Source organism: Thunnus maccoyii, chromosome 7, assembly GCF_910596095.1.
Source record: "Thunnus maccoyii chromosome 7, fThuMac1.1, whole genome shotgun sequence".
Lineage (NCBI taxonomy): Eukaryota > Metazoa > Chordata > Actinopteri > Scombriformes > Scombridae > Thunnus > Thunnus maccoyii.
The window spans coordinates 23298893-23318324 of record NC_056539.1 but is presented as its reverse complement, the minus strand read 5'-3'; the positions used below and the strand labels follow the sequence as shown (position 1 = coordinate 23318324).

General features: G+C 36.4%; 3 protein-coding genes across 3 annotated transcripts in view; 2 read left to right on the top strand and 1 right to left on the bottom strand.

Moving 5' to 3' along the window:
• Window positions 1–473: 473 nt before the first annotated feature.
• On the top strand, window positions 474–6159 carry LOC121900563. Its single transcript, XM_042416985.1, has 9 exons — window positions 474–579; window positions 1752–1766; window positions 4259–4279; window positions 4488–4739; window positions 4840–5067; window positions 5160–5276; window positions 5603–5731; window positions 5822–5983; window positions 6152–6159. The coding sequence occupies exons 1-9, from the start codon at window positions 516–518 to the stop codon at window positions 6157–6159; spliced, it is 996 nt and encodes a 331-aa protein (XP_042272919.1). The 5' UTR covers window positions 474–515.
• Window positions 6160–6622: 463 nt separating this feature from the next.
• LOC121900707 (receptor-type tyrosine-protein phosphatase C-like) lies at window positions 6623–10750 on the top strand. Its single transcript, XM_042417206.1, has 5 exons — window positions 6623–6788; window positions 8629–8837; window positions 8943–9003; window positions 9150–9258; window positions 9804–10750. Exons 1-5 carry the CDS (start codon window positions 6758–6760, stop codon window positions 9856–9858), a joined length of 465 nt encoding a protein of 154 aa, XP_042273140.1. The 5' UTR covers window positions 6623–6757; the 3' UTR covers window positions 9859–10750.
• A 2563-nt stretch (window positions 10751–13313) lies between these two features.
• The window catches only part of nek7 (NIMA-related kinase 7), a 65175-nt gene continuing 59056 nt past the window's right edge, over window positions 13314–19432 (bottom strand). The window contains exons 9-10 of the mRNA XM_042417379.1: window positions 17637–17750; window positions 13314–14725 (exon numbers count right to left, since the gene is read on the bottom strand). Coding sequence (XP_042273313.1) covers window positions 14615–14725; window positions 17637–17750 — 225 coding nt within the window. The 3' untranslated portion in view covers window positions 13314–14614. The remainder of the gene's footprint in view (window positions 14726–17636; window positions 17751–19432) is intronic.

Genomic DNA, 19432 nt, shown 5'->3' with positions numbered 1-19432 from the left:
ATAAATAATAAAAAAAATAAATAAATACACAAAAAAAGGAGTAATAAGCAATAAATCTTTTTAGGAGTTATACTGTAGGCCTATATGTTCTTGTATGGTCATTGGAAATATTGCAAATTTAACAAAATAGAATATTAAAGTAATTTTGTAAAAGTTCCTCATTAAAAGAAAATAATGTTGAATGATTTTCAAGTAAATCCTAAATATATTTAGTTAAAGATTTAAAATGAATGAAACAATGACAGGGATGCAGAAAAAGTACCCCTGGTTTGTTTGTACTGGTACTGAAAAGAAGGCGACTTCTCTGTGAGAATCAACTTTCCGCAGTTGTAAGGTAAGCAATTTACTTAAGTTTCTGTGCGATGATTGTAGCCTAGTTTTGAAAGGGGGAAACATCACATGATTTCCTGTTTATGGTTTATCATTGCGGCTGTGTGCGTGTTGCTGCAACCAAGTGCACCTAATGATCTGGGTCCCCCACCCAAACAGACATTCACACATTGTAACTCCGAGATATGGCGGGTTTCTGTAGTATCAAGATCCTGCTCCTCTGGGCTGCGATCATTGGTGTGGCTGACTGTAAGTAACTTTATTTATTATTTCAAATAAAATATAAGGTGCTGAAAGATAGGATAGATAAAGTACTATTAGTAACAGAACACATGCCTTTTGTATTTGTAAAAGTGTCTCTAAAATTATTCATATACAGTAATGCTTTTTATTTAAGTGCATTTTCTTGTTCTCCCAAATTCACAGTGTGAATACATTTTTTCAACAGAGTATCTGTTTTATCATTACTAAGTACTAAGTACTAAGCATATTTGTTCTTACTATTTGCTGCCTCTTTTGTTTGCTACTCATTTGATTGATTGGTTTTAATCGCACAGTATTTACATTTCTTTATTTTCTTGTTTCTTCACTCTATTGTAAAGCAATTTGAGCTACACCCCCTGTACTATATTATCATTATTATTAACATTATGTTATTAAACATTGTTAAACTTTAGAAAAAATTATGAAGGAACCAAAAATTACTGCACACTGTTGATCGTTTGTTCTCACTTTACTGACAATGTATCGGCCCTCAGACCCTCATCAGGAAATGTTGATGATGGAGTTTTTCAACAGACGTCAGACTAGAGCTGCAAAAGTAGCTGGGTTTATGACCATGACTGAAGTCATCTAATTAAGTTGTCGGCCCTGCTTTTTATACCCAAACAGGTTTAATAAAACATAACAAATGCAATAATAATTTATACTTTTCTCTTTTGTAATTCCAGGTTAACAATGTTACTTCATATATTACATTTCATTGTTTTCGTGATGTTTATAATTCTACATTCTAATTACTCAATTAATCCGCTCACTTTTTGCTTTATGCTGTTTCATTGTCACAGCAACGCCAAAGCCAGTATGTACCGCAAAATGTCCCCTGTGATCGGACATACGCACATTATGTTTCTGCACATTATATTTAGTTATATTGCTTCATTCTGTATTCATTCCAATGGAAAAAATAGAAAAAAACCTACGGTATGCTTGTTTCTTTGGTGCGAACCTTATCCTCTGTCCTGTACCTCATACACCTCCACTGATATCACTGCAAAGCTACAGCAAGTTTAGATAGAAATGGATGTTTTAATAAAACAAACCCTGTTTGTGATGTGTGTATATTTATGTTATTCTGTATAGTAGTCGTATACATCCCTTCATTACAAGTGTGTAAATATCTTTCTCTTTTGTTATTCCAGGTCAATATCCAGCAGGTGAGTGACCACAAATACATTTTCCTAACATATAACATTCAGTTGTAATTCTTATGTTTATAATGTTACTTCTACCATCAGCTGTGCTTTACCATGTGCCATACCTTCACCTCAGCCTCCTTTTACCTCAAGCTCACTTTTCACTGTCTCATGTCTTCATGTTCATAGTAGCACCAAAGCTATGAGGGGCCATTAGGGACATTATTCAGAATTACCATACATATATATATACTTTTCATCTCACATACACACATGAAACCAAAATCATTCACATAGTATACTGAAAACAACACACATATACAAGTGAAATGCTTTACATACACAACTGAAACAGTCTCACACAAACAACTGAAAAATTATACGCTTACATACACGACTGAAACGCTCTCATGAAAACTACTGAAAAGCTTTCACACATTATGGTAAAATGTGCTCATATACAGTTAAAATGGTCCAATATAGTATTGTGAAATCCTTTTATATAAACTATTGAAAAGTGTTCACAGTTACTTTTGAAAATATATAATTTTGTATAACGGCATTTCAGTATGTTGTGTGAGAGGATTCCAGTTAAAACAAAAGACATTTCATTTGAACCACAAGGTGGCTGAGAAAGAGAGCACATGTTGTTCATTCGTTAGTGACAATGATGTCTGCTCTACAGCCTGCAAGTAGCCTAATAGAAGCAGATAAAATGTTTTACTGATGTGTTTAAAAATATAGTCAGCAATTTGCCTTAGAATTAATTTTCTAATATGCTACTCTATCAATTTATCTACAGTACTGTGCAAAAGTTTCAGGCACCCTAGATGTTTAGATTCTTATCCATTATGCAATACCATCAGGGAGGTGTCTGATCGATCCCAAATTTATTCATGACATGACAATGACCCCAAGCATACAGCTAGAGTCATAAAGAACTATTTTCAGCAGCAAGAAGAATGATGAGTCCTGCAACAGATGGTATGGTATGGCCCCCACAGAGCCCTGATCTCAACATCATGGAGTTAATCTGGGATTACATGAGGAAGCACCTGAGATGGCCTAAATAATAAATCCACAGAAGAACATTCTTTCTCCAGGATGGTTATAACAACCTACCTGCAAGTTACCATGAAAAATTGTGTTAAAGTATACCAAGGAGAACTGATCTCCCTCTTGCCTCTCAAAAAACAGAGGAGGAGCAACCTCCTCTACCTCTATGGACCAGCCTCCTCTGATATATATATATATATATAGTTATTTGTATATGTAACATGTAATGTGCAATTTTGTTTGAAAAAAAAAAAAGTTTGCTCAGCAGTATGAAACTCAAACTTCTCCCACCACAATCAACCTCTTGCCAAATATTATTCACGATTTAAACCCTATACTTATGCAACTAATTAAACTAATGCCGATGCGAAGTAGTGTGATGTTCATATAGTGCAAAGAAAAGAAATTGATCTTTTTGAATCTTAACTTATTTTGGGGGGATTTTTTTCAGTTTCTTTCTGTCCTGTTTCTTTAACCAGTTAATTAAACATTGACCTTCAAATTATGGGATGGTCCCAGTGATCATACAGCACATAATGTTTCTGCACATTATATTTAGTCATATTGCTTCATTCTGTATTCATTCATGATATTGAAATATATTCATGTTTTTGCTTTCTGTCTAATTTGTCTGAATGCCTACACAGCAAGTTATAAACAAAGTCAGATTTCTGATTTCTGAACTGATGATGAGATTTGCTCTGGTAATCCTCTTTGTCAAGATATACTGTAAGAAAGAAGAAACATTACAACAATAGAATATCTCATTGCATTCTCCATGTATGGGGACAAAAAAAAATCTTGATCAGTATTCCTTATCATGTTGATGTGTTTTGAATGTTTAGTTTGGATAATTTGAATTACGTGATTCAAGGATCACAGGATTTAGTTGTAACAATATCTACATGTATTTATTTTTGTTTTGGGCAAACCCTCACTCAAACAAAGGTAGTGTGGAGAATTTAAACACAAAATGTATTTTTAAAAAGTTTGGATTTTAAACAGTCACATTTCATAAGGGCTGATAATAGCAGCTTTCTCCCTCACAGGAGCAAGTAGGTTACTGGTAGTGATAGTAAGGAGGCAGTTTGAACATGACATTGTCTGAAAGATATTATTTGGTGCTTCTGAGTGCTGATTGCCAACAGTCTCTCAGGCAATCAGCACTCTAACTCAGACCTCACCTCCAATCACCCAGTCCAACACCACAGTGACTCCTACCACCAAAGGTTGGAATTTTTTCATTTATATAGGATTGTAATAAGATTGTGTTGTGCATACACTCGCACTGTGGATAAAAGGGTTACAAATACTCTATAAGCTAAAGGCACATACTTTATCTTTAGTGTGCTTTGGGAGTATTTTAAACTACTTGTGTTGTGTAACTAAATGTTAATGTTTTTTGTATTTTTTATTCCTTTCTAATTTCATTTGAATGTGTCCTCCATCCCCTGCAGCAGCCCCTCCACCTCCACAGTGTGAGTATCACTTTAAAAGATAATCCATCTAATGTTGTTTTAATGTTTGTATTTCTCTCTTACTTTACAATGAATATGTTGAAAGTGGAGTGTACAGAATGATCCTCGGCATAGACAGGTAGATTTTCAACACCTGTATGAACAAGGTTAAAATAAATGTCAGGTGGTTCATCTTACTAACAGGTTTTACTGTGTATTGTTTGTGCAGGTTCTTACACTGTTACACCCCACGAGTCTGGCTTCCAGATCAGGTTCATAAACTCTTCCCTTGACACCTACACCGTAAATGTTAAAGAAGAAGGCCAAGTTGATGTTCAGCACTTCGATCAAAGCTCACCGTATATCAGACACCTGAAGCCCTGTACTGTCTACGAGCATAATGTGACATTTGACCATGCTGGCACAGAAATAATCTGTAACCACAGTGATAGTAAAACTACAGTGAAGACAAATGAAATGAGTGAGTAAAAATAATTCATACTGTTGTATTGTATTTTTCTTTTAACTTTAGAAATGAGTGAAAATGGGAGAGACATTTGTGCATCACTTCTGTATTTCAGCTGAAGATGACATTAAACGTAGCAGCTGCATCCCTGGATATCTTTGTTACAAGAGTGACTGGAACATCAGCTCTGTGCAAATAAATAATCTTACAGCCATGCGATGCCTAAGTGACAATAAAATGTTCTGTATCAGACCTGGTTATGATGACATTTGCACAAATTTGACTACAACCTTCACTCAAGAAAAGTGTGTGAACTTTAGTCTCACTCAACACATCAGTGCTGGTATGTATAATATAGTCTACCTGTATTTTTAAATGCATGTTATGTAGACCTTCTTTCATCATGTTTTATATGTGCTTTTTTCTCTTTTTCAGCTGAATTTTTAAATTCAAATGAAATAAATCTGATTCCTCCCACTGAACTTCCTGCAAAAATAGAAGCAAATTTACCTCCAAACTGCATCTATCTCACCATTGATTACATTTGTTCTGGTAAGTGGTCAGACTGAAAGTAGGGAGACTTTGTTTGTCAGCAACATTATAAATAGATTTACATGGATAAAGATGGTGATTCAAATCTGCATTTCCATTGTTTTGTACTCATAGTGTAAAAGAGATGAAGATGTAAAGTGGAGTAATTTTTGCAGGGGTAGAAAAACATATTTTTCTAATAACTTCAGTGACATAAATTGTGTCTTCTGGTATGAGAGGGAGGTGTTGGTGAGGTATTGCTTTGTGAGCTCTGTGAAACTGATCTTAAATTCTGAGGTACAGATATTAGTTGATTGAGAAATGTTGTCACCCTTCTGTCCCCTCAGATTCTTACAATAATCCCAAGAAAGTGTCTGAGCTGGAGCCTTTCACAGACTACACCTGTACTGGTCAGATCAAGGAAAATGATGTCATCATAAAAAACACACCTGCTATCCGGTTCAAGATTGACTGTGGTATGTTGTTGCAATGAAAGCTTGTAATCTAAGATACTAAAGACCAGATTACTCAGTTCAGTGTTAAAGATGTGTGATGTGTTTCAACAGATCTTAATATAGCAACACAAAGGGACTCAACCAATACCTCCATTGAGTTGAGCTGGACAACAACCAGTCAGAAATGTCAAGAGGTCCCCAAACTTGATGGGCTTTCATATGACTGCAGTTGTCATCCTGTGGGTTCAACATCGGACAAGAAACATGCAAAACGTAAGTAAAATTTTAAAAACCTTTTCCATTTTAGTTCAATGTATATTTTGGAGTCTTGCAGATTAATTTGCTGGTCAGTTTATATGACAAGTGAAATATACAATGAAGACATTTAAAACTTCCATTGGCCTCAAGTATATCATTTTTTCTTCTGTGCTCACATTTTAGTACATTGAGGGATAATAGGTGTAAATAAGCTGAGATGAAACGACAAGTCACACTTTGGAACAAGTTATTAATAAAAAATAAAATCCATTAAATATGTTACAGAAATAATATTGAAATGATAGAGTTTAATTACCTTTTTTCCATAGAACAACATGATGAGAAACTGTGATTACAGCTAAAATTGTTGAACTTCATATGATTTGCTGGTTATTTATTTGAAATAGTTTTTAGAAAGTGTGATATTAGTTGATTCTCTGTCTGTCAGCCATGTAGTACATAGTGTATACAAAAGTGTTACCTTGCAGGACCAGTCAGTGATCTACAGTCGCAGTGACACATTGATGATTTAGATATCTATATTCTTGTCAGTTAATGGTAACTCAACAAATATTTCTTCACTATAGGTTCAGTCTTTTTACATCTCTTTATATGTTCCTGTTGTTATTAAATCGGACAACAAAAACAGCTAATGAAAACTAAACTGTTACATCTACAGTTAACAAACAGAAACCAGGAAGAGCATGTAATTTTTCTGGACTGAAACCATACACCGATTACACCTGTGAAGTCCAACCCATCTACAACAACAAGAATGTTGCCAAACCAATGTTAGTTACAAATAAAACTGAGCCTGGAGGTAAGTAAACAGCAAACTGTCTTTGGAAAATATTACAGTCAACACTTACATAAAGTCATATTTAGTTCAAAAGGGCTAAAAAGGCTATTTATTATATAATGTTCATAGTTGAATATTAAGTTAAGATGACCACGAGCCAGTAAAAGTAACAGTTTTAACAACAGCACTGAAACTGTGAATATTTGGGGAGAAAACTGACATCACGTTTTGAACAACAGCTACATTAAATTATGCTTAATATGGTTTCTAAATGAATTATGTCAATTTTGGACATTAACTCAACACAAGATTTACTGTAATGAATTATTTAGTTATTTAAGAAAAGGATAGTAATCATAATTATAAATGCAATTTATCTGACTTTTTTATCATAATAATAATGATAATTAGGAATTATGTACTTTATATTATTACTTGTCCTGTCTTATTTTAATCAAATGGTGATAAATATTGATAATCAAACATCTCATTCCCTGATAGCAATACCAATAATAATAATGATACCAATATATAGTATACTGTATATTATATAAGAAAATGTATTTTATACATCACACACACATCCAAACCATTATAATTAACTTTATAATGTAGCTCCAATCATAACTGAAATAGGAGCCATGTACAAAACATGTATCATAAATACACAGTAATTATAACAACAACAATGGTTATTCTCTGTGTTTTTTCACAGTGACTCAGTGAGCAGAAATCTACAAGCTTTAGTTAGTCCTGAGCTGTTTATAAATGAAGCATACGTGCTGTCGTGTACAGTAGTAATTATAAACTTTTTTTAGTGTTAAATTTTAATCAGATGATAGATTTTTGAAAAAAAAAAAAACTCAAAGTAAAATACAAAAATCATACATTTGCCAAATAGTAATATGTTCCCTTGTATTGTCTTTCCAATTTAATTTAAATGAAGTAATCAATAAATTTCAAAATGGAGCCAAAAACTTAACTTAAAGGCTTTTAAAATGTGCTTATTATTCCATTTACTTATGTGTTTATGACACTACACAGGTAGTTCTGGATATAATATGTTAAATCTAGGTGATTTAAATACCACTGAGCCTTACGGTTGTACCAACTACGAACAGGCCACAACATATATTGAATACCTTTGTTTGCCAACGAACAAGAAAAGACGCAGGTCTTACCTTCCTTCCTGCAGCATCGACTCATTGGACTGGGTGTTTGGAGTCGGGCCTGGTGTCCTCCAACTGTGCCCTGAGCTCAGTGTTGGCTTCATGGCTAACCCAAAATATGTAAATGATGAGGGCTGTCATTCACTGTATATCATGGTTTCAACAATAGAGTTCCCTGCTATCGGCAGCACGCTAACCTTCATGTGTTTGTATCTCCTTCCTCCTCCTCTCTCTGTCTTCTGTACTTTTACTCCCTTTTTGGCCTCTGCCCTCTGACAGGCTCGTATTAAGACTCACTTTCGCCACATTTGACAACCAGTCAGTAGGATAAATGACAACCTGTGATCGTGACAGTCTGACAACCCCAGTTTCAGGCACTCTGATTAGCCAGACTCCTAACACAGCTCCGGCCAACACATAACAGCTGTGTGGGATAAATGGAATAACAAAAAGCAAAATTTTGATTTTTTGAATTTTGTTTTAAAATAATTTCGCAAATCCATTTCAAAATTCAGTCATTAATTAATCGTTTAAAGGAAATACTGATGCCCAAGACAATCAACACAGTAACACTAATGAGCTTAATCAAATTAAACTGCTGGTATTTTAAACTCAACAATCACTTAAACTGTGAATAAGCATAAAGTGTTGCATCTAAAGGAAAATATGTTGTTTTTTTCACTCTCTTACAGTACCAGACGATATTGTCAAGTTGTCGATAAGTGTTCCAGAGCATAATGTGATTAAAGTTACCTGTCCTCATGTGAACAATTTCCGTGGACCTGAGAAACTATACAATGCAACTCTTAGTTATGATGATGTGATTCAGAAGATGGAGTCACAAGACCAATGTAACTTTACATTCAAAGATCTAAGCTACTTAACGACCTACAAAGTGAAGGTTTGTATAATCCTACTTTTTCATTTAACAGCGTTGTTCAGTTTATTCCTCATACTTATATGAGTTCCATAATTCCCAAGTTAAAGGGATGCTCTGTCTTTTCAGGTGGTTGCTTTCAACGGATACCTCTCCAGTAAAACCAAGACAGAACGTGTTCGCACTCTCTGTATGTGTGGTTTTCATTAATGCCATAAATTGCTCAGATAAAACATTTCATTCAGACTTACCATACATGTCAATTTCTGCACATTTTAATCTTTGATATAAATGCCACCCCTTTGATATTTTTTTGTCATAACCCTCATTTTGCAGACAATGACAAAGCTCTCATTGGCTTTCTGGTCTTCCTCATCATCCTCACATCTGTGGCTGTGCTTTGGGTCGTCTACAAAATCTACATGATGAAGCGCAGAAATTCCCAGTAAGGATAATTTTGCATCTTATCTCCTGCATCAGTGTGACTGTAACGTTGCCTCTGGCCAGTTTTACAGTTGTAATGAGTTTTAATTTCCTGTAGAGGAGAGTTATTGTTGTTCCAGCTGAACTCAGTTCTTTAATCACATTGATAAAGACAGAGGTGAAAAATGAAATATATGGTTTACCCATCCTGTATGTAGCAACATGAATATGCACTATATACAGCAGGATACAGGTAGTAGGTAGCAAACAGCAATTACTTTCAGCAGCTGCAAATGACTGATGTTTTTTTAGCTGTTAGGTTATGGTTTGGTTAGGTTAGGTCACTTGTTAATGGTAGGAAGATTATCAGGAATTCTGTATTGTGTACAGTATTACAATAGCTTTTAATATAACTTGTAGTTTTAAAGTCACTTAGACAAAACCTTTTTATGTAGTAAGTATGAAATGTACTGCAGTTTGATGAGTATCCACACTAAGTTGCAGTATTTCCTGTTTTTCTTATTTTCTGTTGTATTTTATGCAATGTACCTCAATGGCATCATAAAGAAAGAAGATGAACGCAGGCCTGACGGAGCTGCCTACCAAATCATCATCTTACTGAGTTCTTCAGTAAGTTCAATAGTTGGCATTTTAACCTGTGAACAATGGCACTCAGTGCACTTAGAATTGATATTGACTTGCTTAACTCTGTTCTATTTGCTTAAACTGATTGTGTTTTTGTTAAATTTGTCTTTGTTAAATTATACAGATATTTTTTTATTGTTTTAATGTGCATTTTGCAACAACTGGAACAGTCCTATTCTCATTGACATTTTAATCCCATCAAATTTGGACAAGCTAAGACTAATAAAATCATATTACATGAAGTATTATATCCTGACCATACATAGGCATCTGTGATCATCTCTTTGATCATTAATGTCTTGTAACAGCTTCAATGTGCTATGCTAAAGTCAAAACTGGATCAAGCATTTGCTTTTTTGTTCTTAGTAAAAAAAGTGAAAGTAAGACCTGGTAGCTTACTGGTTAAGACACTTGCTAGATAACCACAACATCTGTGGTTTGATTCTGGCAGCAGCTTGATGCATGTCACCTCCCCATCTTTCTCCCCCTCGTTTCCTGTCTGCTCTAAACTGTTGCTATAATAAAGGCTTAAAAATGCCCTCTAAAATATTTTTAAAAAAGAAATGTGACAGAAAAATGGAAGTTATATAGGGATACTTACCAGTAAGCTGCTACAATTTGCCAGTTTTCCATTAAGTGCCAAAGTGAAACATCCCACCTTTGCTGAAATGCAAGTAGTGTTAAACTTGTTTAACACTGGTATTTACAACTTTGCAAAGAGGCACAGCCTGGCTTTCGAAAGTGGCTTGTTCTTTACAAAAGACACAACTGGTCTGAAGCTGCAGGTCTGAAACTGCTGCGGTGTCTCTTGTGTGTTTCTTGTGCCTCACACAAATGTTACCACATGTGTGTTCTTTTGTATTATTGTATTTCTTGGCAAAGCAAGTGATGCCCTGTAGGATATGTGTCCAATAAAAACACATTGTGTCTCAGATTTGTTTGAATAACTGGATGGGAGATGCAAATTACCCATTAAAAGCAGGTAAGAGCTCCAAGCACATGTCAAAAAGAAATTTGAAAGCTTTATTGCATTTAGTTAGCATACAAGGCAAATGGTGATTTTACATGAAATGTTCAGAACAACCAAACTGCCAATACAATAAATACCAATTGCCTATAGTGCCTACTAATTTCACTTTTAGGAAAACCCCTGGACTCTTCAATAACAACTTCAGAGGGCCTTTGGAAAAGTAAACTGAACGAGGTAAAAGAATTAGACACAGCAGGTCAGTGGTTCTCAAAGTGGGGTCCAGGGACCCCCAGGGGTCCATAAGGGGGTTCCAGGGGGTCCCCAGCAAAAGGGGAAAAATTTATTTTCACTATAATTCCATCCATAAGTAACATAATGACAGAGTATGTGACTATTTTGGTCATGGGTTTCATACACTTTCTGTAATAAAACATCTAAAAGCAAAAATCTAATCAGATGGGGGTCTGTGGTCTAATTTGTGTCAGTTTAGGGGTTCTTGATGTGAAAAGGTTTGAGAACCACTGCAGTAGAGCACTGTGATTTGTTGGATGAAGACAAAGAACAATCATATAAAGGAATGGCCATACTGTATTCCTTAGCAGTGTATATGTTAAACAACCCCTTAGTGAGGAATTAAAGAACAACCTGGATCGCCTTTTCTGTACATTAACAGAAAATTCACTCAATGTACAAATCTGTATTCAGGAAATTCAATCTGACTTTGCACTGCATGTTATGTTTTTAATCAACAAATTCTTAACCAACAAGGGGAAAAGCTAGATATATGCAAGACAAGACATTCCACTCAACTACAATGTCTTCTGACATCTTCTGATGATAAAAAACAAACAAACATGTATTTAACATCTATAACATCTTTGTTGGGAGGTTAGAACTGACAATGGTAATCTGACATTGTGAAAGGGATCAATGTAAACTTATCTTTAAATTCAGTACAAAAGTATCCGTTGTTTCAGTTATATATGCTTAGAAGTACATTTGAAACTTCAGAGGTTATTTGCCCCTAAACATTGGAGAATCTATTTTTGGTATTTTGCTGTTAAATACTACCAATTTCTTGAGGGAGTTCTGTTTTGCATCAAAACTAAAATACCTAAAAAAAAGTGCTTAATAGCAATAGCTCCCTTGTAATTACAACAAAATACTGAAAGTTTTGGTGCAATACAAATGCTTCTGTTTAGAGAGCGTCATAGAAGGTAAACATCAGTGTGGGTGAACATGATAAATAATTAAGATGATCAATGAAATGGGAGAAAAAAAAAATTACTGTGGTGGGAGAGAAAAGTGATTTGAATGAACAAAATCTAGGACAAGAAGTACAACTGCAAACATAAATTGCAAACACTGTATTTGCAAGTCTCAGACAAATAACTGCTACAAACACACTATCAAAATATTCTGTTAACCATAACAAAATAACTTACATTTTCTTTCACCGTTAAGCTTTGAATTTGTATATAACAAATATTAAAGAGTATTAAATGTTAAAAAAAAACATGAAAAACATGGGCATACATGAACAATAACGCCAATGAACGGTTAACAGGCTATTTGATAATGTTAAAAGAGGATTCATAAGACACTGAAATAAAGCATTACCAATCATTGTTTACTTACTATACCTTCCATGCGGTATCATTGTCATTATGTAAACCAGTGGTAGTCAGTGCTGGTCATTTGCGACACACTGGTGTAAACCTATTCACTGTAAAAAATATATATATTACCAAAGAGTCACTAAAACCCTACAGTATTAAAACTATAGGAACTTCTTTGCTATGTACAGTAAAACAAAATGAGTCCCATTAGAGCTTGTTTTTTTGTTTGTTTTTTTCACAACAAGTCATTGATATACTTTACATAAAAGATACCTTAACATATATATAAACTGCTCTGCTCTCTTTTTGTGTGACTTTTCTCTTTGGTATCTCAACTGAGGACAGAAGTTAGGTAGGCACGCTGTGATTTTCACATGACGTGGACGGCAACACAAGGCAAGGATCTGCTATCTCTTCAACATATTTGTTACTTAACAAGACACATACACTGCAAACTTCCACAGCAACATTAACAATCACATGATTTCCTCAAAATAGACTAACCTTCTGGTGGGTCAAATGCATCCACTGGATCAGTGGTTCCCAACCTAGGGGTCAGGACCCCCACAAGGGGTCGCTGGATTAATCAAAGGGGTCGCAAGATAAATTTTTGCTTTATTTCTTGTGGATTGCTGTGTTTTACCTCCTCAAGCCTCTAAAAGTTATTCAAATAAAACAAAATAAGTCCTCTTTATAGAGCTGCAAGGTTAGTCGATTTATCTATTAATCCATCGACAGAAGATTAATCAGCAACTATTTTTATAATTGAATAATCGTTTTAGTCATTTGTTAAGCAAAAACAAAATTTAAAAAAAAGCTGGTTTCAGCTTCTCAAATGTGATGATTTATTGCTTTTCTTTGTTGAACATGATGATAAACTGAATATCTTTGGGTTTTGGACTGTTAATCAGACAAAACTAGACATCTGAAGATGTAAGAGAGCTTTATGGATATTTTTCGCTATTTTCTGACATTATGTGGACAAAATGATAAACAATGAATCAACACAATGATCTGTAACTTAACTGGTAGACAATGTAACATGTGACAAGGGGTCACAGGCCTAAAAGGTTGGGAACCACTGCACCCAACCATGATGGAGAACTAAGTGTTTTGATTTTTTTCATGTCTTCATTGTGATTTACCATCACTAATAATGAAACAAGACAAATCGCACACTCTAATAGAAATATATGTTGTTCAAATTGAACCAAAGAGGAAATAGTTTGGTGTCAGTGACTAAGGTAAACAGCAGATTTAAAACTGCTTTTGTTATAGTTTCTACCACTCCTTCTAGGCTGGCAAAAAAGAGGCATTCTGAAATTTTCAAAGACAATACATAGGTGTCAAAATGACTTACATTCAAAGTGTTGTGGAGACATGTGTCCATGTTCTCCCCCCAGCACGTCTCTAGTCTACCCTCTAAATGATCCTTCCTTTCCTAATACATTCATTAGACATGATCACCCTGCCAGCCTTCCAGTACCAGGGTAAAAAGTGCAACACAACAACACTTCAACCATCAATAACACTCTGTTACGCCTCTCAGTTTTCTGCCACTGAGTGAAAATCTCTACACTCAAATTTTTGCAATTGCTTTCAAAGTTTCCATCATCTTTTTTGCACCATTTGCTGGCTACAGGTCTCATGAGACCCACTAAAAGCCTACAAACAAAGATTTTTTAAGAATATTTGCATTGAACTGTTTTGAGATTTGGAAGTAACACATAACATTTTTTTTTTTGGCTAATTTTACAGATTTCCAGTACATCTGCTTTAAATAACATCTGCTAGTAGCAGCAGCTGATGAACGGTGAGGAAATGTGTTTCAAAGCTATAGACACTGATTTTCAGTGCTGTACCATTACTGAAGTCTAGGGGATGGGGGGGGGGGTCCATCTGACAAAAAAGTGTAATCTCTTTAATCTTTCTCCTAGGGCAGAAAAGATTTTGACTGTCAGTTATGTTATATACTGTACCACCACCTTGGAAAAAAATCTGTTACATGTACAGCACTACTTATCACAAGGAGCTCTGGAGTAAGTTATTACATAAAAGCTGATAGATGTGTATGAGTCCAGCATGAAAAGCGAGGGAGGAGGTGGGGAGGTGTTCTGCAAGCTATAGTGTGTGTAACTCTGGGCTTAGCTGCCCTGTGTCATGTTCTGCATGTGTTTGGCAATGTCGTACACGTAGGTGATGTCCGGCCTCTTCTCCGGGTCGGGGTTGATGCACATATCTACCAGTTTCCTTAGCTGGTGAGGAGGGTGGGGGGGGGGGTGGGGGGGTTGGGAGTAAAGAGAGAAATAATACAATCAATGACACTGTAGCGAGACTGCATATCTGAAATGAGCAGCTCGAGAGAAATAAACAAACCACTGGTAACGGAGACCTGCTCGTCTTTTAATGCCCTCTAAACGGGCTCTTTCCATAATAACGGTAACAAGGCAACAGGTAACCGAGCTGAGACAAAGACTGGGTTAACACACTAATCGCTTTTTGGTCTGCTGAATCCACTTTTACCCAAGCCTACACATGCATACTCACCCACATGTGTATGTGCATGCACACGAGTGCGCGCGCACACACACACACACAAGCACACACACACACACTGCTGCCACTCCATTGCCATCCGGAGACAGCACTTACACTTGAAGCCGAGCGAAGCGGCTGATTGGAGCAGATAGATAGACAGGCTCGCAGGCGGAACAGCCACCGCCATCATTAAAAAAAAAGAAGAGAATAAAAGATGGAGAGGAAAGAAAAAAAAAAAAAACATCTACGCAAGGTCGCTATGGTAACCGTCTGCCGACTTCCTGGCCGCTGTTGCGTGGCACCAGCTTGGACGAGTTCTCGTCAGCCGTTGTGTATATGTGTGTATGTGTGTGTCTGAGTGAGAGAGAAAGTGAGAGAAAGATGTAAATTCAGACAGTCTGAGAATTAGTCCCACAGAATGGAGATATTGGGGGGGGGGGGGGGGGGGGGGGGGGGTATGCCAAAGAGATGCAGATATGTAAAATATTCATACGCTTCTTTGCATGGGGAGTGGGGTAGGGGAGTGGAGGGGAGTGTCAGGTGGAGGGAGGGGGGAAGCGAGAGCTAGTGAAGGGAGGCGTGGGGGGGAGCATAGACGGAGATGGTTAAATGACACAACAAAGATGAGCAGCTGACAGTTTGCTGCCGATCCTTCAGGAGCATTGTTTACATCCAGACAGGCGCTGCAGGCACCCCCCTCATCTCCATCTCTCCATCACCCTGTCTCTCGCTCTATCATTCCCTCTCTCTTTCGCTTTGTCTTCCTTTCTCCTGGATGGGGGTGACATGTGGGGCAATGCAGCTCAGTGTGGTGTGTGTGTGTGTGTGTGTGTGGAAAGGGATCTCTTGTAACAAATAATATACACTTGCACAATAGCTCATGCAAATACAAAAACACATAGAGGCTTAAAACAGCGAGCAATTAGCCTTTATCAACCTAATGAAGTTAATACCACAGTATAATGAAAGACCCTCTATGCAGGGTTTAGTGTTGGTTTAAGGACACATGAATAAGTAGAGCAACTTAAAACCAACCACTGTGGAGTAGAAGGCATGGAGATTAAAAACATTAGGTGCTTTTTGCTTAATGGACCATTCGATTCATGTTTGTATGGCATTAAAAGCTACATAACAATGTATGTTTGATAAACATTAATACAGAGCTGATGTTCACTATAATGGCTTACACAACTCAAGCAAGTTTTAATAGTCTGCTAACAGGTCGATTCAGATATGAAATGACTTCCTGACTATGACTGCTCCTCCCAAAGAAAGAGTTTGGCATAAAACTCTATGTAAAATGGTTAATTGTTATTTTACGCTTTCATTTTTATATGGGTTAAACAAACAGGGTTTAACATGTTAATTAGTGAGCTTTAGAGGTGCTGGTACGAAGTTTTTGTTACCTTCAGACAGAGGCAGACTAGCCGTTTCCTTCTGTTTACAGTGTTTGTGCTACACCAAGCGGTAAGTAAAAGACAGTAGCCTTATATCTACTGGACAGAGATATGAGAGTGGTATTGATCTTCTTATCTAACTCTCTACCAAAAGGCGAATAAGTGTGTTTCCCAAAATGTCAAACTATTCCTTTCCTTTCTAAAATACAGCACTGTGGTTTTCAAAAAGGCTAGCTGTGATGTTTAATATGTCATTTAGAGTTGAAAAATGTATCAAAAAACATTTTGATAATTGATTAATTGTTTAGTGAAAAATGTCATGTTAGTTGCATCTCTAATGTCATTTCTACAAAGTAAAAGGGCTAAAGCACAGAAACCATTGGTATGGTTGTTTAAATAAACTAGACATGAGGGGACACCTCCAGCATTTTAACGATCTAGCAGTTAGATTTGGGTTATGCAGGGACTCTCTGTAGTAATTGTTAGCTATCAAACAAATATGATAACTTACAACACTTTGTAACACCCATCAACAAAGTACAGTGTCATTGCTAAACAGTACACCTGTAATGCATATACATATGTGCCTATGTTTCAGTTTTTGCGTGCGTGTACACTTGGACTTACTATTTTTTAAGAGAAAAGGACAGAAATGTTAGAAAAAATGCCACCCATACAAAGAGGGCATTGCAGACACAAAGCCATGCGCATTCATACACACGTCACCGGCAATCAGCAGCAAGCCAATCGTTAACCGCAGCCCGACTACATTACATTTTTGTGCACGAATAAGTCTACACAGAATTACAGCAGATGATTTAACATTTAGTTAGGGAAACATGACACTCTAGCCCATTTCGTTTCACCCCACTCTTTAGCATGGCCAGATGCTTTTGATATGTGCATTTAATTTTCAAACGGTTAAAATCATAGCCATTCTTTTGATCACAGAGTAATATCATACCGTACTGTAGCTCAGACAGTTGGCTGGATTTCACTTACATATAAAAAATTAACTATAATAGTCAATGCATGTAAAAATCTGCAATCTGGCACAGAAAAAGAGAAGCTGGCCACCGCTGTTTAAAACAGTAGTTCATTTCAAAAATATTAAGAATTTTCTTTTAAAGGTGTTCAGGAGTCCAGACTATCATGAGTCCTTTTAAAACACTCAGCAGGTCCCTGTCTACTTTGTGCCATAACAGTAAAAGGCAACTCATACAGTACTTACCTCCTCTGAGTAGTGATCTGAGGGAAGAGGGGGGTAGTCGCACTGTTCTATCTTCTTACAAAGGGAGTAAAGGTTCATCTTATCCCCGTAAAACGGACTCTGTAGGGCTGCCATCTGAAATAGAGATATGAAGAAACAGGAAAAGGACATATAGAGAAAAAGGGGGGAAAGACAAGAGGAAAGGGTGTGAGAGAGTAAAATTAAAACTTGAAATAGCCAATTAAATTCTCACAGAATACTGCTATCAAAGTATATGACTTACTGATTAAAACAAAGGACTTGGTGTGAGAGACAAATGAAGCAAGACAAGACGTAAATAGGTTTAAAATTTTGTTAAAATATCTGATCAGTACTCGCTTATTTATATTTTTTGGAGTGGACTGGGTGGTGGTCCAAAATTGAAGTGAACCTAAACAGAAAAATCTGTTAAAGCTTCCCTTAGCTTATGTGTTTTCCTGTTAGTTTGCTGGCCCTTTCTGCTACACTGCTTCGAAAACTTAGTGAAGAGAACGAGAGGAAACAAACAGCTGAGAAAGGAAAAGAAGCATGAGAGAGGTGCAGGGATATGAGCAGAGAGAATTTTTCAGTTTGCTGGAGCAGCAAGAAAACTGTATCCTCTAGAAAACAAATGCAAGCAAGCATGGAAGAGGAAAGGCAGGTGGGAATGGTAACAAAGAGTGGAAAGGATAAGGAGACCTTCGCTGGTGGGTGGAAACAGGTGAAGAATCCCTCCAGTCTTTCTAAGAATAGAAAACTATACCATTTTACCTACTCGCTTCCTATAGTTTATATATGCATGCACAAGGTAAAGCCAGGAGCACACTTGCATTACAAACACATCTATATTCCTTTTTTTCTGATTCAGATTTTTTCAAAATACTGTGTTAGGCCAAATTGTATAACTAATAATAAATAAACATGGTTGGCCTAGCTGTCAGTGTTGATGATGATGAAAGCCGCTCAGACTCGAAGATGTTGGAGCTTGTTCACTTGTTTTCCATTTATTTAAATGAGAATATTACATAGGAGGAGGTGTTGTGCAGGAAGTGTATAACATGATATCAACGCTTTTTTTCTTAGGTATTTCGGGGCAGGAAGGGCCTTGTCCAATTTCATGCCTTGCACCTGTTTTAACACAGGGTGTTGCTCACCACAAATGTGGCTGCACATCTCAATAATTTCTGTCTTCTGAAAGTCAGAAACTATCTTCTGGACCAATGTGAAAGCAGGATCCAAGGCCATTTATAGACAGACACCAGTCATTGCTCAAAGCTATTTGTTTTAATGATTTTCTTCACAGGTTCCATCTGCAGTCTGGCGTAACTAGGCTCGCCTTGGTTTATTTCATTATGAAAACTGTGAGGCTAGGATGTAATCTTGATGACTCTTTTTTACATTTTTGATGTGGTAATTGATTGCTGAGGAATAATGAAAAATTGGAACAAAGAGTATGCGTTGTTATACAAAGATGAGATAAAGAAAAGAACAACACACATTTATCATGGTGGGCAAAATTAATTTTTTTTATACATTATAATTTTAACTTTTTTCAGGTGTCCCTGCACTGTACTTGGGGAATGCATGTGTTTGACAGCCTGCTAATTGGTAGTGTGAAAGTAGATGAGAACAACTTCTCCACATATGGATCCAAATGGAATCAGTCCATACAGAATACAGCAGGTTAGTGTGAAATGTGCCTCCTTGCACACTCTCACGCACAATAGAGACACATTATGTCTGTGTAAATAGGACCATAACAGAAAAAAAAACAGCAGCATAATGGAGACAGTCTTTTA

Coding starts and splice junctions, on each gene's coding strand:
- LOC121900563 (XM_042416985.1), top strand. CDS start 516: ATGGCGGGTTTCTGTAGTATCAAGATCCTGCTCCTCTGGGCTGCGATC. Junction 4,280..4,487: donor AGCCCCTCCACCTCCACAGT/GTGAGTATCACT, acceptor TTGTTTGTGCAG/GTTCTTACACTGTTACACCC. Junction 5,732..5,821: donor CCGGTTCAAGATTGACTGTG/GTATGTTGTTGC, acceptor GTGTTTCAACAG/ATCTTAATATAGCAACACAA.
- LOC121900707 (XM_042417206.1), top strand. CDS start 6,758: ATGTTAGTTACAAATAAAACTGAGCCTGGAG. Junction 9,004..9,149: donor AGAACGTGTTCGCACTCTCT/GTATGTGTGGTT, acceptor CTCATTTTGCAG/ACAATGACAAAGCTCTCATT. Junction 9,259..9,803: donor ATGAAGCGCAGAAATTCCCA/GTAAGGATAATT, acceptor GGCATCATAAAG/AAAGAAGATGAACGCAGGCC.